The following is a 25,970-nucleotide window of genomic DNA, read 5'->3' on the forward strand; positions in this document are numbered from 1 at the left end:
CATTCAAACTGACTTTGGTTTTCTAATATAGACCGTACTTTATTTGTAAACATGAAGAGGGTTGGTGTTATGTTGCAGTCTAAATATTAAACAGCCCTTTCATATTGAAAGCAGAATACATAAATGATTAATGGAGCTGTAGCTTAATTATAGTTCTGATGTCTTAAGTTAGCATGCAGGTACAAGCAGTTAGGAAGACAAATGGTATGTTTATTGCAAGATGATGGTGTAGAGTGCTGAGCCATCCATTGTGACGAGGAGTGCTCCTGGTTCAACTGCTCCATGTGTGCTGAGTTTCTATAGGAAGTCCGTAGTGTTGTGACAGAAGCTGGGGGTTCTTTGTACAATGGGTTTCAGGATGCCCTCGACGTAGCTGGAGAAGTGTTCTCACAGGGTCCCACTGCAGGAAAGGATGTCCCGAGGCATGGTACATTGGCGAGACCATGCAGACACTACAACGGATGAATGAACACTACTCGACAATTACCGGGCAGGAGTGTTTTCTTCCTGTCTGGGAACACTTCAGCAGTCACGGGCATTCAGTCTCTGATCTTCGGGTAAGCGTTCTCCAAGGTGGCCTTCACGACACTACACAGCAGAAGCGCCGAGCAAAAACTGATAGCCAAGTTCTGCACACATGAGGACGGCCTCAACCAGGATCTTGGGTTCATGTCACACTATCTGTAACCCCCACGACTTGCCTGGGCTTGCAAAATCTCACCTGGCTGGTGACAATACACACCTCTTTAACCTTTGCTTAACCCTCTCTCCATTCACATTGTCTGTACCTGTAAAGACTTGATTACCTGTAAAGACTTGCATTCCAACCATTATCTTGTAAATTGAGTCTGTGTCTATGTATGCCCTGTTTGTGAACACAACTCTTCACTCACCTGAAGGAGTGACACTCCGAAAGCTTGTGCTACCAAATAAACCTGTTGGACTTTAATCTGGTGTTGTGAGACTTCTTACTGTGATATAACAGAACCCAGTGATCAGTGGGAAGTAAGCATCCGTGAGGTGGAACTTTGGGTAAGGGTGACACGAAGGCCCTAAACACTAGCCAGTGACATCACTGTGGGCTGCTGCATGTCACCATGACAATCAATGGCTACAGCTTGGCAACAGACACCAACGCTGAAAGCATTAACCCACTGACACCTGATGGTAACCACTTCACATGCAGCATTTGTGACATCTGCTTCTCGTGGATTAGTCTCTTCAGCTATCAGCAATATACCATAGGAAACTACTCCATCCTCAGTGGATTTGCTGCATGTCCATTATCTGTAGATGGAAGGATGTAAATGACAGCAACAGGTCCTAACGCACCAAACCCTGTTTACCCATCACCTTCATGTTTGCTGACTTGCATTAGCTCCTGGTTATATAATACCACAATTTTTAAATTCTTATCCTTGTTTTCAAATCCCTTCATGACCTTGCCCATTTCTATCTCTAATCTCCAGTGGTACAACCCTCGAATGTCCATATTCCTCCAATTGTGGTCTTATGCACACCACAATTATGTCTTTGGATAGCCAGCCTCTCAACTTGGGAATTTCCTGCATAATCGTCTAAGATATATCTCTTTTTTTAAAAAAAAATGGCAGGGACTGCTTCATAATCAGGAATTGAACACTGCAATCTTCCCTGCTTCTGCCCTTATGATGGAGTGGTGCCTTGGACACAGTTCTGAGGACGTTCTGCAGTCATGCCTGAGGACGGAGTTGATTAACCTTTAACAGCTACAGCCATCTTCTTTTGTACTAGGTCTGACTTCAGTTAGTGGTGACTTTTGCCCTAATTCCCTTTTGATTATGGGTCCTTTGGTCATCTAATGTCTCACTCTTGCCTTATCCCTGGAATTTAGCTCTTTTGTCTAGATGTGGATCAATGCTATGGTGAGGTCTTGGATCTGACTGGTGCTGGCAGTACCAAAATGGAGCATCATTCGAGTGATTACTGGTAGTAGATGTTGGTTGATAGGATTGTTAACAATACCTTCCATCAGTTGCTGCTGATTGAGTACACCATTGGGGTGGTAATTGCCTAATTAAATTTGTCGTCTTTTTGCAGACAAGATGCAATTGAGTAATTGTTGGGCAGATGCTTGTTTTGCAATTGTGCTGGAATGTTTTAGCTAGAGGCATGACATGTTCTGAAGCACAAATCTTCAGCACTATAGCCAGAATGTTGCCCAGGATCATGGCCTTTGCTGTATCTAGTAGGCTCATCCTTTTCTTGATTATTGTTTGGAGTGAATCAAATTGGCTTAGCTGGGGCTAGCAGAGGGGGTCCAAGTGAGTCACACACTGGCTGAAAATTGTTGCAAATGCTCAGCCTTGCCTTTTTAGCTCAGCTGCATAGGCATCTGCCATGATTCGAGGTTGTAGATGTTCATGGATCTCCCTTTCCCATTAATTATCAACCCCCATTCACAACTGGATGTGGCAGAACTTTGATCTGATTCGTTGGTTGTGGAATTACTTAGCTATGTGTATAGAATACCACTTCGCTGTTTATTATATGCCTTGTTCTCGGGTATGTCTTCCTGTTGCCTGGTATGCTCTTTTACTTTGTTCATTGTCGGCTGGCTGGCTTGATGGTAACAGCAAGGGATGTGCTGCACCATGGGTGGTGTGCAATACAATTCTGCTGCACATGCCCAATGATGAGCTGTTAGATCAGTTATGAATGTATCCCATTTAGCATGGAGGTAGTGTGTCTCAAAATGCTAGAGGGTGTTCTATGTGAAGGTGGGACTTCGTCACCATCAGGCCATACAGTGATTATTCCTGTCAATACTGTCATGGACAAATTTGTCTGCAACTTAGTGAGGATTTGTTAGTAGGCTTTTCTCCAATACCAGTTACAAGCTCAGATATTCAGACATTCTTCAGGATTCGACCAGCTGAGTCTGTTAAGTGCAACTGAGGTCCCCTCCCAGAGTATATTCTTTATCCTCTGCTACTCCGTGTTTCTTCTAAGTGGTCAACATAGCTGGTAGGTGGCGGTCGGCAGTTAGTTTCCTTGCCCATCTTTGACTTTGTGTAGTATCTGGATTTTGTGTGCTTTTTCCTCTTTCAGAGTTGATGCTGGATGGTCAATCCAATTTTGACACTTTCTTTGTAGCATTAACGTCTTCACCTTTAGCACTGCTGCCTCACAGCACCGGGGACCCAGGATCATTTCCTGGCTTGGGCCACTGTCTGTGTGGAGTTTGCACATTCTCCTCATGTCTGCATGGGTTTCCTCCGGGTGTTCCGGTTTCCTCCCACAGTCCAAAGATGTGTGGGTTAGGTGTATTGGCCATGCTAAATTACCCCTTATTGTCAGGGGATTAGCTAAGGTAAATGCATGAGGTTATGGGGAAAGGGCCTGGGGTGGGATTGTGGTCGGTGCAGACTCGATGAGCCGAATGGCCTCCTACTGCACTGTAAGATTCTATGATACTATTCTATTGATATAACTGGTTTGAAAGCACTAAAGTCAACCACTTTGCTTCGGTCTGAACTCTTTTATATAGTCAGACTGGGCCAGTCACTCCACTACATATTTTTATGGTTAAAATAACTAAATTGAAATTCATGGTATGAAATTGAATTGTCGTGGTGTGATTTTAAATTCTTATTTTGGATTATTAGCTCATTAATTAACCACTACATTACCATTCCCCATTCTCTGCTACTTTTAATAGTCCACTAACCCGAAGAGTACATATTGTAACCATCTTTTTAAGTTGAAAGACTGTATTAAAATTGTGAATATCTTATGGACTGTCAAAAGATTCGGAGCAGTTTTCTTCTCTAGTGCATTGTTTCCCAAAAAATTCTCTCCTTTTCAGTCACTTAGCTCCACTTGTATTTAATGATTTTCCAGATTATGCTTCAGTTATTGAACAATTGTACCTTCTTGGCTAGGTGAAATATCAGGCTCCCTTCCCAAAGGACATAAGTGAACCAGTTAAGATTTTGTGGGAAGCTAGCCTACAAGTCACCAGATTTGTTTAATTTCAATATCAGGTTTAGCTATGTTGAATTTGAACATACCTGGGCTGCTAACCCAATATCAAAACCAGCATTTACTGGATTGTTGCAATCTCTTATAGATAAATGATCATCTCTTTTAATTTTGGCTATGTCTTTCCTGCTCTACTGAAGGCAGAAACTGATTTCTGTGATGAGGTTTTTTATTAGTATTTCTGGCGTCTATCATGTTTAGTCTGTGGAGTAGGCTTGTGAGTCTGTGTGCGCGCAAAACTAATTTAATTAGAGATGTTGCACTGTGTTGGGTGGTGGCTAAATGAGACTTCCTGGGGTACAGCTCTATTTTGGGAAAAGAGCTGTGAAGGTTGCAAACTTTGAGGCAACCATTTCAGTCAAGCCATAAAAATGTTTCTCAGAAAGCAGGATTGTTCTTGAGTTCAAAAATCATTGACTTCAATGATTTCAAAAAATGTAAGAGAGCTTTTGGTCCTGGGATATACATTTCCTACAACAACAGACTGTAATATTGGAATTATGTAGTTAAACTTCTAAGGGAGTGTTTAGAGGATGTTTACCTGTGTGTTTAACCAAGTAAGGTTCCTTTTGAGGAGTGTTCTGTGAAGCAAATTTTAACTGTAACTACAGTCTAGTATGGAATGGTGGCAGAGTGGTGAGCACTGCTGCTTCACAGTGCCAGGGACCTTGGGTGATTTGCATTTGCACGTTCTCCTAGTGATGGGTTTCCTCCAAGTGCTCCAGTTTCCTCCCAGAGTCAAAGATGTGTAGGTTAGATGGATTAGCCATGGTAGATGTGAGGTTATAGGGGAAGAGTGCCTGGGTAGGATACTCTGTCATAGAGTTGTTTTAGTATGTGTAAAATAAACTAACCCTCTGGTTTTATCCATCTTAAGTAGAAGATTAGATCAATTCAAAACTGAAGAGTTGGGGAAAATACGTCACCACATGTAAGAGGGGAAAATCAAAACCACCTTTCTGTTTATGGATAGATGGCGAGGGGAGTAATCAGGGCTGTTTTAAATTAAACCCCCCACTCCTCCTTCACTCTAGAAATTCTATAATTCTTGTGGGCTTAAATTTTCTTTAACATTTAAATCCCCAAAAGTGTTACAGGAATATGTGGTTTCTGAGTTCAGTAAGCATTTAACCAGAGTATTAAAGAGGGGTTGTGAAACATGTGTCTTTGGGATTTGGTTTCTCTTAGGAATTAACACCCGGATTATAAAAATTCTGTTTGGGTACAATTTCATGAATATTAGGCACTTTTGTTAACAGCCGCAATCCATTCCACATTTGAGTATCAATGGGAAGTATGTGCAGGTGTCTGCGTTGTGAGTGGGGATCTTGATCCGGATCCTGCTTTCACTTTCCATCCTGATTCTCCCTCCACCCCTAGCCGTGGAGCACTAACACCTGTTATAACTGCCTTGCAACAACCCTCACTTTTGGAGGTCAGGGAATCTAACATTGCCTAAGTACTGATTTTTGCCAATTTTTATGGACGGGAGGAGGTTTAATTTAAAACAGCCCTGATTTCTCCCCTCTCCATCTATCCGTAAACAAAAAGGTGGTTTTGATTTTTGATTTTCCCCTTAAGTGGTGATGTATTTTCCCCCAACTCTCCAGTTTTGGATTGATCTAATCCTCCACTTGACGTAGGGTAAAATCAAAGGGTTAGTTTATTTTACACATACTAACACGCAGAAAGAGGGTTTGCAACATCCCCTCCTTTTCATATTCATAGAATAAAAGGGGGATAAGGGAAGTAATGAGGCAGGAGGCAAAGACTACAGACAATAAGAATGATTGTTTCACACAAGTCCAATGTGTTCATTTAGTGAGGTTCACAAGCTGAAGCAGAGTAATCCATTTTCCCAGCATCGCTGACTTCCACAATGGGGAGCACACACAAAGATGAATTAGTCTTGTAGCAGGCACTGGTATAGAAGGTCAGATGCTCCAGTAGAAATATAGGTGACGGTCAGGAAATTTAAACTTGGACAGAGTTCTAGTTCTGCTGTTTTGTTGATAAAAGATGGCAGACAGGCTCTTTTAGCTTCACAAGGCAATATTACAGGTTCTTCAACAGTTTGCTATGGTTTTATGAAGGCCACAAATTCCTTTTTGTGAGTCATAGCCAGTTATGGCTTCAATCAGTGTAAAACCTTGTCCATTATATTTTTAAAAATAACTTTATAAAATAGTCAGGATGATATAGAGATTTTCTTTCATGTTGTCTTGGCATGACCTGTTTTGAGCCATTGGGAGGAACTGATTTCTGCTTAAACTATTAATCCACAACATATTCATAATTAAAGAAGTGAAGTACAATCTGTTTCATACATCAGATAATATCTACATTCGTGATTTAACAAAATTGGTTTTGCCATTATTATTATATTTTTTAATGAAGAGGACTTATGGTTTGAGTTATAAGGAGAGGCTGGATAGACTGGGACTTTTCTTTTCTCTGGAGCGTAGGAGTCTGAGGGGTGATCTTATAGAGGTCTATAAAATAATGAGGGACATAGATCAGCTAGATAGTCAATATCTTTTCCCGAAGATAGGGGAGTCTGAAACTAGAGGGTATAGGTTTAAAGTGAGAGGGAATAGATACAAAAGGGTCCAGAGGGTGGTGAGTGTCTGGAACAAGTCGCCAGAAATGGTGGTAGAGGCGGGTACAATTTTGTCTTTTAAAAAGCGTTTGGACAGTAAGATGGGTATAGCGAGATATGGGCCAAACGTGGGCAATTGGGACTAGCTTAGGGGTTACAAAAGGGGGCGGCATGGACAAGTTGGACTGAAGGGCCTGTTTCCATGCTGTAAACCTCTGACTCGATAATACTTGGTCCATTAGACTGAATTGAGTTATCCTTGAAATGTTATTGCCAAAAAGAAATCACTTTTAGATTTCAGTTTTGGAGCGTGGTTGATTTCTGGTTGAAACCAGTAGGTGTCTTGTTAAGTGTTTTTGTCTCGGGTGCTGGAAGTATTTTCAGTGCTGTAACCTGTTGCATGTTGCAGTTATCTATATACATATATAGGCATTATGGAATAATTAATGTCTGCCTGAACTATTGTAGCAGATAAATAGGGCTAGTTGAGCCAGGTTCTATTTAATGGGCCTGAGTAGTCAGTATGGAGCGCTCTTGATGCTATTCTGTTCACTGTAGATACTGAATCCCATTTGGTAAAATTTAATTATGCTGGAGCTACAGCCTTATTGTAGCAGTTTGTGATCATAGTAAGTGCAAAATCCTAAGACCACAGGGCAAAGTTGGCAGTTAGAGATCTTAGTTTACAGAATCTCTGCAGAAAATGGAATTAAGGTGGTGATTGCAAGTGTTAAGTATGCATAACTGAATTCACAAGCTTTTTCATATGGAGCTAGTTTGGTACAAATTGACTTTTATATACGACAATTTACATTAATCTGCCCTTATTGGGTTAACGAACAATTTTAGTGTGGTTTCAAAATAATTATTTCTGTGCTTTCAAGATATTTATGAAGCTTGTATTTTTGTAATGCAGGTCAGTAACGGATCCTAGGGATGGAAAGCGAGTTGCACTCAAAAAGATGCCCAACGTCTTCCAGAATCTAGTTTCCTGCAAGAGGGTCTTCCGTGAGCTGAAGATGCTCTGCTTCTTCAAACATGACAATGTAAGTAAATTTAAAATGCAAAAGTGGATGGGATGGAAAAACAGAATCTCTCAAACAATTTATTCCATGCATCAGATTAGACTAAATTATTTAGGAGCACGCAAGTAGCAAGTGCTTTTGAAATCCATTCTCAAATGATTGAACTGCAAAATGTACAATTTAAAAGAATTCAGGATCTGTTCTTTCGAAGGATCACCATTAATTTGTTTTCTGCTGTTTAATGCTTCTCGGCCTTTTGGCTAAGATCAAGTGTAGTATGGATCGGATGCTGCACTTGGTTGAGGTCATTGGGTTACATTTAAGCTTCATATTCATATGAAGCAATTTTTAAAAGCGACATCTCGGCCTTTTGGCTAAGATGCAAATGAGATCAAGCCTTGGAGGAGGAATCCTCCCCCTCCTCCAATCAGCTTGGCTCATGTAGATCAGGCCCAAGACAGGGTAGAGGGTTGCATGCCCTGTCTTGTCAGCCTGGATCAGAAATGTCTCAACTTGTTGAGACTCTGAATTGGACTTGATTTGATTGAATTGGAAAAGTATTAAAAAAAAATGATAGGTGCATCATTGACCATTGATGCAAATGTTATTTAGTTATGTGTGTTACAACACAGACGTTGATCCCCTTTTTAGACGTAATACCAAGGCCCCCCCCAAAGAGGAATACCTCGCCTTGTAACCTGTTAAAGGTTTGTGGGAAGTTGAACTGTCCTTCAGTAACACTTAGTGGGTAGCTAACAGAAGTACTTAACACTCGCTTTAAAATGCACACTTAACAATTTATTTATTTCATTAACAGGGGACTTTAACTAAATAAGTAACATACCGAATAACGTAAAATTCTACTGGAATGCTGTTCGAATCAATACAAATCCATTCCTTAACCAAAAAAAGTAATACTCTAATTTAGTCACACTCAGAAAAAAAAATACAACCAGGTTTTGTGGCTTTCGGAACCTTCTGGAGTTTTTTCGGTTGATTTCTCTGAGTTCTTTTTGATTTGGTGCCTTTTGCTGGTTAGATGGTGTGTTCTCTTAAGAGATATGTTAAGCTTGTAGGGTTGAGAGCTGAGAACTCTGAGCTCTTGGCAACTGGCATTTGTGTTCTCCCTCTCCAGACTTGAGGTGGAGTTGCTAACTATAATTGTTTTTTTACCGTTTGCACTCTCTTTTATACGTGTGATGACCTATCAATTTTCATACAGCAGGATTGGTCTGATTTTTTTTCTCAACATCATCAAATTCAAATCTTGAGTTCTTGGTAGTTGAGTGCCTGCTTTAAATTGATTGGACAAAATTCAAACATTCAAATACCTGAAGCCTGTTATCAAGGCACCCTGTTGTCTGGCCTTGAATACAAATATTTCAGCTTGGACTTTGGATATACTTTGCATTTTAAACCTCCAAGCACTGAAACAAAAGAACAGCTTTTAAAGGAACCATGCAATGTTTTTTTCCCTCTAGCATTTTTACATTCTTTACAAAATCAAAGAATAAAGGATGTTCTTTAGAGGAACTCCATTAATTTGTTTTCTGCCCTTTAATGATAGATGCATCATTGACTGTAGATGCAAATGTTGTTTAGTTACGTGGAAGAGCCAAGTAAAGATCCACATCTGTTTTTCATTGCGCTCAGGGAAGCCCTGTAATCATTAGTTCCAAGATGCATGCACTTCTGTTTTGAATTTTGCCTTTTGGTATTAAAATATTTTATAGACAAGAGTTTAACAGATAAAGACCATTATAATTTACCATAAACTGACAAGCCATTTGCAATTATTGCTGACATCTCCATGTTAATAGTGTAGCTGCAAATAAAAACAAAATGCCGGAAGTAATCAGTAGGACTGACGGCATCTGTGGAAAGAGTAGCTGTTAAACTTTCAAGGTCAATGATCTATCATCAGTGCAGCCAGGTTTATTTTGCATGGAGTTGATTCCTTTTAAAGCAAATGATGACTTCTGAAGGACTGCTTGAAGATGACATTTCCATGGCATTGCTACTGGTGTCTTTCAGTTATAGGGCTCCTAGAGATAACAGCTTCTGTCAAGGTCAATCTTGATTTCATTTATTATTGTCACATGTATTGATATGCAGTGAAAAGTATTGTTTCTTGCGCGCTATACAGACAAAGCATACCATACATAAAGAAGGAAAGGAGAAGTGCAGAATGTAGTGTTACTGTCGTAGCTAGGGTGTACAGAAAGATCAACTTAATGCGAGATAGGTCTATTCAGAAGTCTGGCAGCATGGGAGAAGCTGTTCTTGAGTTGGTTGTTACGTGTTCTCAGACTTTTGTATCTTTTTCTTGATGGAAAAAGGTGGAAGAGGGTATGTTCGGGGTGCGTGGGGTCCTTGATTATGCTGGCTACTTTTCCAAGGCAGCAGGAAGTGTAGCCAAAGTCAATGGATGGGAAGCTGGTTTGAGTGATGAACTGGGCTTCGTTCATGACCCTTTGTAGTTTCCTGCGGTCTTGGACAGTGTAGGAGCCGTACCAAGCTGTGATACAACCAGAAAGAATGCTTTCTATGGTGCATCTGCAATGGTTGGTGAGAGTCGTAGCTGACATGCCAAAATTCCTTAATGTTCTGAGAAAGTAGACGCGTCGCTAGGCTTTCTTAACTATAGCGTTGGCATAGAGGGATCTGGAGACCTAAAACCTTGAAGCTCTTGACCGTTTCTACTTTGTCCCCGTTGATGTAGCCGGGCTTGTCTTCCACTACGCTTCTGACTAAGGGACTCGATGCTTTCCTGATCTGTTTGTTGATGGGACTTTTGCTGGTTTCAGCATGCTTGCAACTAAATTTAACTTGCCTCAATAGTCTTTACCATTATTTTCATTTTCACTTTCATTGATCATCCTTTCCTCAGCTGCCTCTAAATACATTATTGGAAAGTATTTTGTCACTACCTCATTTGCGTAATGGTTCTATTTCAAGACTATGATCTCATGCTATCCTCTGGACCCTCTCGCCACGAGATAAGAAATGACTGGGAAGCTGAGCTTGCCTTGATCTTGCTGACAACAGGTGGGATGAGGCCCTCATTGGGTTCAAATCAATTTTCTCCTATGCTCAGATATACTTATTTCAATTTAAAGTTCTGAACAGAATTCACTTTAAGGCCAGAATTAGCAAGTCTTTTTCCAAGACTTGGGCGGCACGGTAGCACAGTGGTTAGCACTGCTGCTTCACAGCTCCAGGGACCTGGGTTCGATTCCTGGCTTGGGTCACTGTCTGTGTAGAGTTTGCACATTCTCCTCGTGTGTGCGTGGGTTTCCTCCGGGTGCTCCGGTTTCCTCCCACAGTCCAAAGATGTGCATGTTAGGTTGATTGGCTATGCTAAAATTGCCCCTTAGTGTCCTGGGATGTGTAGATTAGAGGGATTAGCGGGTAAATATGTAGGGATATGGGGGTAGGGCCTGGGTGGGATTGTGGTTGGTGCAGACTCGATGGGCCGAATGGCCTCTTTCTGTACTGTAGGGTTTCTATGATTTCTAACACGGGCAACAAATGTGACAGGTGTTCACTTGCCCCTGCAGATCATACCCACGTGTTCTGGTTGTGTTCAAAGCTGGTTGGCTTTTGGTCAGCCACCTTGGACTCTCTCTCCAAAATTGTAGGTTTTGACTTGCAGCTCCGTCCTTTGATAACCATATTTGGAGTCCCATCTGAACTGGCCAGTCTGAGTAAGGTTAAGGCAGACGTCATTGCATTCACTTCACTAATGGCCCACAGATGGATTTTATTAACTTGGAAGTCCCCAAGCCACTCACTACTTCATATTGGTTAGAGTAGCACAGTGGTTAGCACTGCTGCTTCACAGCTCCAGGGACCTGGGTTCGATTCCCGGCTTGGGTCACTGTCTGTGTGGAGTTTGCACATTCTCCTCGTGTCTGCGTGGGTTTCCTTTGGGTGCTCCGGTTTCCTCCCACAGTCCAAAGATGTGCGGATTAGGTCGATTGACCATGCTAAAATTGCTCCTTAGTGTCCTGAGATGCATAGGTTAGAGGGATTAGCGGGTAAAATATGTACGGATATGGGGGTAGGGCCTGGGTGGGATTGTGGTCGGTGCACTCTTTCTGCACTGTAGGGTTTCTATGATTCTATGAAGACTTGATGTCTTTTCTTTATTTGGAGAAGATTAAATATATCGCAAGAGGATCTACTGAGAAATGTTATCGTAAATGGCAGCTTTTTTTCTTTTTAAAGAGTTAATCACCGTCGATTGTTAATTTGAATTTTTTTTCCTGTTTTACACCATTTTCATTTGTTTACTGGGGCGTGAAATTACATCATTGTAATTTGTTTGTCTACTCCTTACCTATTTTTGATGTGGAGATGCCGGCGTTGGACTGGGGTGGGCACAGTAAGAAATCTCAATACCAAGTTAAAGTCCACCACCATTTGGCCTGGTCTTGCAAAATCCTACTAACTGTCTTGGCTTGAGAGAATTCACACCTCTTTAACCTGTCATTGTCCCTCTCTCCACTCGCACTGTCTGTACCTGTAAAGACTCTCATTCCAACCATTATCTTGCAATTAAGTCTATGCCTATATATGCCCTATTTGTGAACCCAACTCTCTACTCACCTGATGAAGGAGCAGTGCTCCGAAAGCTCGTGCTACCAAATATAGGCTTTAACTGGTGTTGAGACTTCTTACTGTATCTATTTTTGAAAGCCAGTAAAAATAATTTTAGAACTCCTCATCCTTGGTGATTTCAGCCTCCATCTCAGCTCATTGTGCTCTGAGTTCACTGCCCTCTTGTCCCTAATCTTTTCCTTCATGTAAACTCACAGTGGCATGGGCAGCACAGTGGTTAGCACTGTTGCCTCACAGCACCAGGGACCAGGGTTCGATTGCCGGCTTGGGTCACTGTGTGGAGTCTGCACGGCGGCTTGGGTCACTGTCATGTCGTCCGTCCCGTCTCTCCCCACCCACCCCCCCCCCCCCCCCCCCCCCCCCCCCGTGTCTGTGTGGGTGTTCCGGTTTCCTCCCACAGTCTGAAGGACGTGCTGGTTAGCTGCATTGGCCATGCTAAATTCTCCCTCAGTGTACCCGAACAGGCGCCGGACTGTGGCAACTAGGGGATTTTCACAGTAACTTCATTGCAGTGTTAATGTTAGCCTACTCATAGAACGTTACAGCGCAGTACAGGCCCTTCAGCCCTCGATGTTGCGCCGACCTGTGAAACGAATCTAAAGCCCATCTAACCTACACTATTCCAATATCATCCATATGTTTATCTAATGACCCTTTAAATGCCCTTAATGTTGACGAGTCCACTACTGTTGCAGGCAGGGCATTCCACGCCCTTACTACTCTGAGTAAAGAATCTACCTCTGACATCTGTCCTATATTTATCACCCCTCAATTTAAAGCTATGTCCCCTTGTGCTAGCCATCACCATCCGAGGAAAAAGGCTCTCACTGTCCACCCTAAAACCATCTAATCCTCTGATCATCTTGTATGCCTCTGATTAAGTCACCTCTTAACCACCTTCTCTCTCTAACGAAAACGGCCTCAAGTCACTCAGCCTTTCCTCATAAGACCTTCCCACCATACCAGGCAACATCCTGATAAATCTCCTCTGCACCTTTTCCAATGCTTCCACATCCTTCCTATAATGCGGCGACCAGAACTGTACGCAATACTCCAAGTGCGGCTGCACCAGAGTTTTGTACAGCTGCATCATGGCTCCGAAACTCAATCCCTCTACCAATAAAAGCTAATGCACTGTACGCCGCCTTAACAATCCTATCAACCTGGGTGCCAACTTTCAGGGATCTATGTACATGGACACCGAGATCTCTCTGCTCATCCACACTACCAAGTATCTTACCATTAGCCCAGTACTCTGTATTCCTGTTACTCCTTCCAAAGTGAATCACCTCTCACTTTTCCGCATTAAACTCCATTTGCCACCTCTCAGCCCAGCTCTGCAGCCCTCTGTAACCTGCAACATCCTTCTGCACTGTCCACAACTCCTCCGACTTTAGTGTCATCCGCAAATTTACTAACCCATCCTTCTACGCCCTCATCCAGGTCATTTATGAAAATGACAAACAGCAGTGGCCCCAAAACAGATCCTTGCGGTACACCACTAGTAACTGAACTCCAGGATGAACATTTCCCATCAACCACCATCCTCTGTCTTCTTACAGCTAGCCAATTTCTGATCCAAACCGCAAAATCACCCTCAATCCGATGCCTCTGTATTTTCTGCAAAAAATACCTTGGGGAACCTTTTCAAACGCTTTACTGAAATCCATATACACCACATCAACTGTTTTGCCCTCATCCACCTTTGGTCACCTTCTCAAAGAACTCAATAAGGTTTATGAGGCACGACCTAATCTTCACAAAACCGTATTGACTATCCCTAATCAAATTATTCCTTTCTAGATGATAAATCCTACCTCTTCTTATCCTTTCCAAAACTTTGCCCACAACAGAAGTAAGGTTCACTGGTCTATAATTACCAGGGTTGTCTCTACTCCCTTCTTGAACAAGGGGACAACATTTGCTATCCTCCAGTCTTATGACACTAATAAATTAGCCAACTTCCCAACCCATGTTCATCGCTATTCTCTTGATCTTGCCATCTAAAATAGCCTTGCTAGTCCCATTGTATCAATCACAGATAAAGCCATCTCTAATAACTTTCTCAATTTACCCTCACACACTCTCTGTATCCATCCCGGGTCATCTTCATTGTTGCTAAATTCAGATGCTTATACACATTCATTCCTTGATGAGCAGTTTTGAGTTTATTTAGCAGTCTCACAAGTAGGCTAGCATTAACACTGCAATGAAGTTACTGTGAAAATCCCCTCGATTTTGGAGCAGAGACCTCCAATCAAGCATGGTGAAGGCTGCAGCCATTTATTCCATTCCTAGGTCCAGACTACATCATTTTCTCTGCCAACAGTTAAATCAAACAGTTTGCAACCTGGGTGTCATACTTGGCCCTGAACCACATGTTCCAACCACACGTTCATGCAGGGCTAATTATTTTTACCTGCATATCTTCACCATTGTCTCAGCTCATGCTGCCAAAACAGTCTCCAGACATGGTCATTCCATCACACTCCTGGCTGGTCTTCCACATTTTACCCTCATAAACTTGAGATCACGCAAAGCTTTGCCTGTATCTTAACTCGCACAAAGTCCTGTTCCCTACCATTCTTGTACTTGCTGACCTATATTGGCTCCTGGTCTCACAACATCTTCTTTTTAAAATTCCCTGCCCTGGTTTCAAATTCCTCCATGGCTTTGCCACCCTTATCTCTAATTGCCTCCTCCAAACCCACAACTCCCAAGATATCTGTGCTCCCTTAATTCTTTTCAAATACCCTAATTTTAACTGCTCTGCCATTGGTGACTGTGCCTTCAGTTGTCTAGACCTCAACTGTGAATTTCTTCCGTAAACCTTAGTCTCTTAACCTCGCTTTCCAACTATGCTCCATAAAATCTATCTCTGACTGGGCTTTTGATCATCTGACCTAAAACCTTTTACTGGCTCTGTCGTATTTGTTTTATAATGTTCCTGTGAAGTACCTTGGGACATTTTATTGCATAATTGTTCTCATCAAATCTCACTTTGGTGCCTTAATCTCTCCCTCAACAAAAACTCCTCTCACCATTTTCACAAACTTGGCCTTGCTACTCACCGTGTCATTCATAGATAAGGCCATCCGTGATCTCTTGTATTGTTCTCTATGCATACTTCCTCATTTGAATAATTAATGGATTAGTTGTCAGCCAAACTGCAATTCTTTACATAGTAGTTGTGGATTGTTGAGACACTGCTTCATCTCGGTCAGTTTTCCTCCCAGTTTCTTGACGGTTTGTTTTTCTGCTGGTATTGGTGATCATATTTGATCATTTAAACACCTAATGGTCAGTACTTCAGCTTTTAAGTACTTGCTGCAAAGTTGTTTATAGGCAGTGTTTATTCTTTTGTGGTATGTAGGTGTCGCTGGCAAGGCCAGCATTTGTTGCCCATCCCTAATTGCCCTTGAGCTGAATGGCTTGCTAGAGCCATTTCAGATTTCGGAGTGCAGTTGAGAGTCAACCACGTTGCTGTGGATCTGGAGTCACTTGTAGACCAGACTAGGGCGACAGATTTCTTTAGTGAACTGAATGGGTTTTTATGACAATTGATGGTCTCAATAATGGTGACCATGAAACTAACTTTCAAGCCCAGATTTGTTGTTTAATTTAGGTTCCAGCAGCTGCCGTGGTGGGATTTGAACCCTTGCCCCTAGAGCATTAGTCTGGACCTCTGGATTATTAGTCTTGTGACAATACCACTAAGTCACTGTCTCCCCAATTGAAAATGAGGCATAGGATAAAGGATAAAGTTTTGCTGCTCTTTGCACTTGTGTCAAGGAAAGCTTAGGATTCCAACTGTACTTTTTTGGAAGCTGTGCTGTTTTGTTCAAGAGTCCAGTATTTTATTGTACATGTCAGTTTATCCCATGAACAACTTTGCTAGGGGACTTGGTAGTCACACAGTTAAGAGTATTATAATGTTGCACAGAACCACTTTTTGCACTTGCAGTTCTGCTCATCTCGTCTTTTGGTCTCTGGAGTTCCAGTACATGCACCCTGCAGGAGAATTCTAAGTAATAACAGTGACGGGAAAATAACTGATATGTGCAACGTTGTGAATATACCATTTGAACATTTGCTACTGGTGTCTTGTTTACATGACTGCGCTTGGAAGTCAGCACTACTTGAAGGAGTTTCCGTTTCAGCTATTTAATATGCAGAAGCAGACTCATTTGCATTTGTTGCAATCTAGCGCATAAAATGATTTTTGAACAGCAATGTTAGGTTTTGGAAAATTGAATAATCTAGAATGCCAATACAATGTGTTGTTTGGGTGTCCCAACAACTGTCGTGATTACTCCTGAAAAAGAGATCTCCATTAACCTAACATTGTTGCTGCCTGTCGTGGGATGGCAGTGTTTTTCATCCTTTTAGTGCTGCTCTGATTTATCTTCAACTTTGTTGCTTATGTTTATTGTTTGAGACATTAATTTGTTGAATTCCACCCAGCTATGCACAATCAAATCATCCAAGGCTTAAGAGAAACAAATGTTTTTAGAGATTATTGCATTTGTAAATAAATAACCAATCGTTGTGGTTTCATTCTGCTTAAAAAATATGAAAACCAGGAGCACTTTTTTAAAGAAGAGGTTTGAACATTGCTTAATGTATACTGCTAGAAACTGACAGAAAATTTACAGAATCTTTACTTTCCATGGTTAACTTTCTTGCATAAAATTATTATAGTACTGCATAATACAGCCAACATTAATGCTCAAGTTTTTTGTCATATTCAAGGGCAGTATAAAATTCCTGTACAACGTTTTAATTGAATCTGGGCATTGGTGACAAGTTGATATTACCCGCTATTGCTTTATAGTTTACTTGTTATAATAAATATAGATACATTTTATAGCACAATTTTTTGACTAAGAGTTAGCAACAGTTTTATTTATGGCAGTTTGAGTTAAAGATTTAGCAGTTCGGTCCCCCACCCTAAATTTGCCATTGCCACCAGGGGGAGGTGGGATCTCCAGGTGTGTTCCTGTAACTTTGCTGCCCTTGTCCTTCTAGATGATAGCAGTCGTTGGTTTGGTAGTTGCTGCCTAAGGAACCTTGCTGAGTTCCTATAGACATCTTGTAAATGTTAAACACTACTGCCACTGTGTGGCAGTAGTGGAGGGAGTAAATGTTTATTGATGGGGTGCCAATCAAGTGGGTTGCTTTGGCCCGGATGGTGTTAGCTTCTTGAATGTTGTTGGGGCAACAGTCAAGAGGAAAGTATTCCATCACACTCCTGACTTGTGCCTTGCAGATGGCACAGGCTTTGGTGAGTCAGGAAGTGAGTTACTCACCACAAGATTCCTAGCCTCTGTACTGCCCTTGTAGCCACAGTATATGACTACTCCAGTGCAGTTTCTGGTCAGTAGTAACCGACAGGTTGTTGATTGTGAGGGATTCTCCCTGTCTTGAAAGCTGACAGATACATTGTATTCCCATGCAGAGTATATGAAGTTGGCATGTCCCTAATTGGACATAAATTTCAGCATTTATTCTATTTTTGAATAACATATTGGATAATACAGCTGAAAGCAGGAGCGCTCAGTAGGTCAACTAACTAGGGTAGTGATCCATACAGCCTAGGAAAATCTCACATTTTAAATGGGAACTTAATTAGCTCATCTTGGCTAGGGGTTGCTATAATTGGGTTCAGTATCCTTGAACTGAGAAGTATCAACTAGGTTTCCTGCTCTTGATTTCTGTCCAGAAAACCTTCTGTAGTGTCCATAGGCTCAATTTTCATCTCTTTTACTCCCACTGTTTTTGAGTGGAATGGAGAGGCAATGAGATCAAAATTGCTTTAAAGAGTTGACATTGTGTTACTCTTGACGTCCATGGTAGGAAATGAATAACTAAGGTTCCCACTGGAATCGAGCAAGAGTTTCATTAATTTGAGAAATCTGGGGTTTTATGATATACATAGGATCCTGATGCCAATTTGGGATTCCTTTGGGTACTGCAGAAGTCATGCCCAGTGGAATTCTATAACCACCTTTTAGCAGTCCTAGAAGGGACTGCTGGAGTTGACTCTGAAAGCATTAAATGCAAATTTATTTAATTATTTTTGTGAGCTCCAAACAAATTGCTCAACCTATTGATTGTGGGCCTATAATTTGATCAGCTCCTGATTTCTCCTTGCATCTATGGAATTGTGCCTGACTGTAAGTAACCATCTTCAAGAAAACAAGTAAAGTTACGAGGGAAGGCAAAATTTAGATTAAAAGAAAAAGGTTTCCATTCTGACATTAAATAGACTTGATACATCTATTTAGTTATCACCTATCTTTATCCATTTTGAAAAATTGTATGTTCTGTTCTTAAACTTAATGTTCCCTCTTCCCCCATTCCTCAACAAGCTACTGATGCATAGTGTTTTCCCGTGACTATTTAAGCTCAGCTCTTCCAATGTTTTCACTCTGGTAGCAATCTGAAATAGGTTGGGCGTGTGCTTTTGAGAAATTAGGATTTGAATCCATGTCCCCAGTCTGCCTTGTGCTAAAATGGGCTGTCATTTCTCCTTTTTATGAATATAATGGCCTAGATTTTGTGCACACCTACAGATTTTCTTTGGACTTTTGCTCTTGAACTTGCAATAATTAGACAGATAAGAGCACGGCACTCCAAAAGGGAACTTGATCTATGTGAACAGGGTAAGCAACTATGTACCTCAGCCAATTAGAATGAAGAGTGTTTTTGGGGGTCTGCAGAATCTGAAACGGGGAGCAAAAGTTTGAATACCTAATTTACTAACAAATCATGTACAGAGGAAAACAAAAGTTGGGATGGAGAGATAAGAGGCTAAGAAAAAAAATTGAAATCAATGTTTTTGAATATTTCCTTAAATCTGCAGTAATTAAGATCTGAGGAATGTGACTCCACACTTGTAAATTAATTTTCGTAGGCAAAAGGGTAGTTTGACAGTCATTAAGACTGCTATTAAAATTTACTTGCACAGGAATTGCTATCCCTCCTAATGGGGAGTTTAGGGGTATCTTTCATATAATCACTGCAATTAGGTGCCCTTCCATATTTTATGTTTTGATGCTAAATGTCTTAGCTTGATACAAATGTGGCTAAGCATCTGGAGGAGCTGGGCAACATGGCGGCACAGTGGTTAGCACTGCTGTCTCGAGCGCCAGGGACTGGAGTTCAATTCCTGCCTCGGGTGACTGCAAATCGTGTCAGCGTGGGTTTTCTCTGGGTGCTTCGGTTTCCTCCTTATGATTTACAGGTTAGGTGGATTGGCCATGCTGAATTGCCCCTTAGTGTCAGGGGGATTAGCAGGGTAAATATGTGAGGTTATGGGGATAGGGCATAGGTCAGATTGTTGTTGGTGCTGGCTTGATGGGTCAAATGGTGGCCACCTGCACTGTAAGGATTCTATGGTAAATGGAGTATGTGCAGTTGTTGAAAGTTGCTCTGATGTATTCTAAACAGTCCATGCTGATAACTTCAAGGTTTGTTTTTATTACTCCAGGACAATGTTCATACTAGTTAATTGTTTTCAGCATGGGAAACAAGTGGTTGTTACAGTTTTATTCATAAATTGCAGCGAACTTGTTTGGGGAAACATACCCAGCTAATAATCAAAAGTACAATGATTGAAATCAGACTTTTCTCTTAATTGCAGTTGGTTCTGTACTGATAAGAGCCAGAATTTTGGGTGCGACAATAATCATGCTAATCTATATATCTTTTTTAAAAATTCTATAGCAAATATTTGAAATAAGTTCGAAATCTGAATTGTGGGAATGTATTAACCAAAATAAGCCTTTCTTTATTGTTTTCAATTGTTCTGCTTTTTAAAAAAAATACATGTTTTGAAGGGTGCCAAGAGCATTTAGTACTGTGACAAGTGGAATGAATGGATGGTAGAGTTTCATGAGCAGATTTAGTCGCAGCCTACCAAACCTTTTAGTCCACTAAAGGCTTCATTTTCCATTGTTTAAGGGTGTAACCTGTTAGTCTGGGCTGATTAAAACATGTATTCCAGTGATTAATTATTGCAAGCATCATGGTCAAGACCATGAGGTTTGAAGTTTATTTACTAGTGTCACAAGTAGGCTTACATCAACACTGCAATGAAGTTATTGTGAAAATCCCCGACGCCTGTTCAGGTACACTGAGGGAGAACTTAGCATGGCTAGTGCATCTAACCAGCACGTCTTTCGGACTGTGGGAGGAAACCGGAAAACTGCACAGAATTGAAAGCCATTGCTTTCTACTCTTCCAAAAAACTGTTTTCAACAGATTAGAATGAGTTGGCTTGCTATTTTTAAAAGCTTCTTATGTAGCTGAAAGTAATTTTCAGATTGTGACCTCAATTTTTACGTGTTCTAAAACATTTTATTTTGAGCAGTACTATTTGTCGCTAACAGGAGGTCCACTAACTGCATCCAAGGGAGATGTGTCAGGAATAGCTGTGACATAAATTAATACTGAGATCTAAAACATCATTAAGCTACAATGCAACTGTCAATACATAATTAAAAATTAGTCTTTATAGTTTCTTGCAATTTTCCATTTTTTGGTTACTATCTTCATAGCACTAGTTGGATGTAAGTCAAGCTTTTCAAAGTCCCAAACTAAGAATGTACTCATTTATCTCAACATTGTTCAGTCATTTAGAATTGTGTAGGATTTTCACATTATTGAATATCTCATAGACTAATGTCTACTCAAAACAGTCAGTGTTCATGGCTCTTTAAGCTAAGCATGCATAAACTCTTATCTTGGTCTGAATCAGTTCCTAACTTGAGAATTGGGAGGACAACTTGAAACTCCCAAAATTGGACAAAAATAACGCAACAGAGACAGCGAGCTTCCTTCGGGTCAAGTTTGAAAATGGGTAAAAGTAACATCCTAATTTGTACTTCTGCAGTTTTGATACTATAAAGACCTGCCCCAGATGACCCCCAAAAATCAATGATCAAGACGAGATCCCTCGATTTGTCCATCCAGCTGGATTGTCCATCCCCAAATTGTACAAACCCAATTGAGGAAGGATTACTGGCTCCTAGTAACTCACCCCCTGCCAAACGTAACAAGTTAAACTAGCAAGCTTCCCTTTTCCTTGGATAGTTTTTCCAGACCCAATAATGTTTTAAAAATAAGCCAATTCGACCAGGCTCTCGAGTTAAAATAGAGTAAATTTACTAACTGCTGAAAAGGTAAGGAGAAATGCTAAAATACATGCATCCATCTACATTCATATGGATTAGAAGTAAGAATTGAATCCCATAGTAAATACGAGTAAAAGGTTATATGGAACAGTCCTTGAGTTGTGAAGAGTAGATGTTGAGCATTACAACCGATACAGGTCCATTCTAGTAGTTAACTTCTGCTGCCGAATAGTTGATTCTTCGGTTCAGGTGTTTTGTGGTTTGGCAGAGAATTTTTGATTCTTTTTCCCAGCTGCAATCCTCCTCCCAGTTGATCGACTTTCTCAGTCCGAGTTTTAGAAGTTCCTGCAAAAGCTGGCTATTTTTGCAGGGGCTCTGCCTCAGTTACTGTATTTCTTTCAATGTGGCAATTTCTAGCTGCTTTTCTCTTGATGCATGCATACATGCCCTGGGCAGCTCCCTCGGCTAGCTTTTAGCCTCCATCTTTGTGTAATTGAACTGGAGACCCAGGATACACACTGTCCTCTAGGCAATTGTACCCTTGGTCCTTGAGATGAGATAGTCGTTACGTTCCTTTGTCTTTGCAGAGATGGTCATCAGTTTTTTGGATGATTTTACAAATACCTCATCTGGAAGCACAAGGAGGGGTTCCATTGTTCCTTGACAAACTCCCTGCTGCTGTTTCTGTTGGTGGATGGGATGTGTCCTTTTTTAAAAATATAAATCTCAGGTCGTTTTCTAAACTCCACTATTTCCATGTATAATTCCAGGTTTTATTCTCCATCATTGTGACAGCTGGATGAGGGGGAAAATTCCATTGCAATAACAACCTGACAATTGCATGATCAAATCCTACTTATTTATGTGCCACCTAGGTACTGGGTGATAATTTAAGTATGCTGTTATGCCATGATGTACTTAAAAGTATTAACTAACCAAATTGTGTTCTCTTCTGTATTAGACTTGCCAGATTTAAAAGTGAAGCTTGAGGACTTCAAGCTGTTTTGCCATAAGAATTCTGTTCCATTTAGATGTTCTTGATTACCAAATTTTAAGCAACCTATTATTTCAGTACAAGACCATTTATTGTTTGCTTTTAATCAGTAATCTTTATTTGAACATCCATACATCAATAAACACTAATTTCCTTTTCTGTTTTGTTTCAGGTGCTCTCTGCGCTCGATATACTCCAACCTCCACACATTGACTACTTTGAGGAAATGTATCCTAACAGTCAAATTTAATAATTCTGAAATTACTGTAAGTCTCTTAGATGGTTGTCGTTAATGTAAAGTTAGCATTTTGTTGGAAAGCATTGCCAGAGAACTGATGCATGTTCTATTGTGTGAGCCATAATATTGAGAAACAATGCATGTTTTATTCTTTGAACCATAGTATTGGAAAAATATTCAGTGTTAATTTTTGTTTCTCTGATCACTTGCTTATAAATGTTGTTTCATAATTCTTACAAGCGGTGAGATCCAAAAGACCAATGGCAAACTATCAGTTCCTACTGGTGCTCTTGAATCATGGTTTATTCAAGTTGAATTGTGACTAATACTTTTTTATGCAGAGACAGATAACTCGAATGTATTTTGGATGGGATAAGGTTAGTACTATATTTTTATATTCCTCATCGCATTTTATCCGATTTGAGAGGGAAGTCTTCAACACGAAAGGTAGTGTCCAACTCCTGAACAAGAGCTTCTCCGCTGAAATGAGATGTCACTCTGGAGCCAATCAAGTCCACTTGGCCACCCATTGTGTATTTGTTTTTAGATTATTGTAGAGTTGTATTCACGTTTTCATATTCCATGATGTATTTACATTTTAGCATTTAAACTTCCACAAATCAAAAGCTAGGGTATAAATCTATGACATTATTTAAAGTATGTTGAGATCATCACCGACTGGAAGAAATTGTGAAAGGTCATAACAATTATTGCACAGGTTTTGATTTTAATAATAGTAATATACAGGTCAGTAACAAACTTATGTCAGCTTAAAAGGCCAAAGCATTTGATTAGTGAATTAGCAGCATGGACTGACTCCTATTAATATGGAATAAACAATATATACAACAATTGTCATAATGCACAATTTCCCAGTATATATTGGGCATGTTTTAATGAATATTGGTTGGAAATGCCGCTTGGTAGTACAGAACATTGCTGAAAAAAAAGAGACATTCTGTTGAAGCATTTCATCTTGCACTCATCAGGACAGATTTACAAGAATACCAAATCTCAAAGGAAACAACAATTAATGTTGCATGAGAAGAGGGTGATTGATTGGCAAATGGAGACTGATTGATAAGGTGTTGCCATGGGGAATGCACCAGGGAATAATGAACTGCCAAACTTCAGTATAATTCTGTTTTTGTGTACATCGATACTATCCTGCGGTACATTGACTACTCCAATCAGACCATTGTTCACTGTATAGCTTGTAAACTCGTTGGCCTAAGGCTACCACTTTCAGTCTTGAAAAGTTCCCAGTCAATCTCAAATTACTCTGGGAAGCTAAGGTGAAACTATGCAGTAGAAATTCAAGTGGCATTCTCCATAAACAGGATGCTGCCTTCAAGCCAAAAAGATGGTCTCCCTACCAAACAAATAAGTAATGTGGTAAATGGGTTTTGGTGTTGTTGTGATGCCAGGTATGTAGTCCATACGTCCCAAAGATTGGTGGGTTGTTTCAAACAGTACGCCACTTTAGCTGTTCCCAACAGACATTACTGACCATACTAAATCAGCCTGAGCTTGCAAGACTCAGAACATAGTATCTAACATTAGATGTGATTCTGCAATTGGGCAACACTTGCTAAACAACTCTGACCGTGATTAGCGTAAACAACCAATTTAAGATAATCAGTTGAGTTTGCAGTACGGCTCACTTGCACATACTAGAAGCTACATATTTTTATACATAGGGCCCTGTCCTTTGCAAACAGAGTAAGAAGTTTCACAACAGATTAAAGTCCAACAGGTTTATTTGGTAGCACAAGCTTTCAGAGTGTCGCTCCTTCTTCAGATGAGTGAGGAGTTGTGTTCACAAACAGGGCATATATAGACACAAACTCCATTTACAAGATAATGGTTAGAATGCGAGTCTTTACAGGTCATCAAGTCTTAAAGGTACAGACAATGTGTTAACCCTGGTGTTGTGAGACTTACTGTGCTTACCCCAGTCCAACGTCGGCATCTCCACAGCATGGCTTTGCAAATAAAGCATGTCCACATGTTGCAACTTCTTCAGTTAAACAAAATCTTGGGGGAGAACCACTCCTTGGTTCATTTCCTATGGTAATGCCTTGATTAATAACAGAATTACTTAGTTTGAATTTAAACAAAACTTGGCAGTGTTTTTAAAAAATCAAAGGTAGTTTAAGGGATTTATATTTGTATGGGTAAACATTAAAAATACGTTGAAGTTTTCGGTAAGTTTAATTTAAAGTTTCTGTACTTGGAAGAAATCTATAATTAGGTTCATGTTGGACAAAAGTGTTTGTATGTGTGGAGGTCAGTTTTAATTCCAACTGGAATTGTATTGTGTTTAGAGAGAATTACGGGGTGTAGAATAAATAAATAGTTGTAGATGTTGCTCAGCAACCAGAGGCTCACTTCCCAGAGACGCAGAGCATTTATTTGCTCTTTAGTTTTTAACTGGAAGCTGGAGCAGTTGGTGACAGGCAGTTAGAGAGAGCACATCTCTCTCAACTTTGCTAGAAGAAAAGTCATATGATGAGTAATCATTAAGAAAGCCAGTGCCAAAAATCTAAAGGACAGCTACTTAAGGAAACTAGAGAAATTATGAAGAGTTTCCAGGAAGCCTCAAGTTAAAGGAACAAAGAGGATCTGGGATCAGGACAGGATAATGTTCATTTCAAGTCACAATTGAAAAGGAGCTGGCTTAGAGTCATAGAGGTTTACAGCATGGAAACAGGCCCTTTGGCCCAACTTGTCCATGTTGCCCTTTTTTTTTTACCTCTAAGCCAATCCCAATTTCCTATATTTGGCCCATATCGCTCTATACCCATCTTACCCATGCAACTGTCTAAATGCTTTTTAAAAGACAAAATTGTACCTGCCTCTACCACTAGCAGCTTGTTCCAGACACTCACCACCCTCTGTGGGGAAAAGTTGCCCCTCTGGATCCTTTTGTGCGTCTCTCCTCTCACCTTAATCCCATACCCTCTTTGGGAAAAGATGTTGACTATCTACCTGATCTATGCCCTTCATTATTTTATCGACCTCCAAGATCACCCTTAAGCCTCCTACGCTCCAGAGAAAAAAGACCCAGTCTATCCAGCATCTCCTTATAACTCAAACCATCAAGTCCCAGTAGTGTCCTTGTAAATCTTTTCTGCACTCTTTCTAGTTTAATAATATCCTTTCTATAATAGGGTGACCAGAACTGTACGCTGTTGTGGCCTTACCAATGTGTTGTACAACTTCAAGATGTCCCAACTCCTGTATTCAATGTTCTGACCAATGAAACCGAATGTCTTCACTTTCAAGGAGCTATGAACCTGTAACCCCCCCCCAGATCTCTGTTCTATAA

At 40.6% G+C, this 25,970-nt stretch overlaps 1 protein-coding gene across 2 annotated transcripts in view; it reads left to right on the top strand.

Annotated features, from left to right (window-relative positions):
- Positions 1–25,970, top strand: part of nlk2 (nemo-like kinase, type 2) — a 148,693-nt gene that overhangs the window by 52,667 nt on the left and 70,056 nt on the right. For both annotated transcript variants that reach the window (XM_078224740.1, XM_078224741.1), the window contains exons 2-3: positions 7,539–7,668; positions 22,574–22,629. In XM_078224740.1, the coding sequence (XP_078080866.1) occupies positions 7,539–7,668; positions 22,574–22,629 (186 nt within the window). The remainder of the gene's footprint in view (positions 1–7,538; positions 7,669–22,573; positions 22,630–25,970) is intronic.

The sequence above is a fragment of the Mustelus asterias genome, chromosome 12 (assembly GCF_964213995.1).
Source record: "Mustelus asterias chromosome 12, sMusAst1.hap1.1, whole genome shotgun sequence".
NCBI lineage: Eukaryota > Metazoa > Chordata > Chondrichthyes > Carcharhiniformes > Triakidae > Mustelus > Mustelus asterias.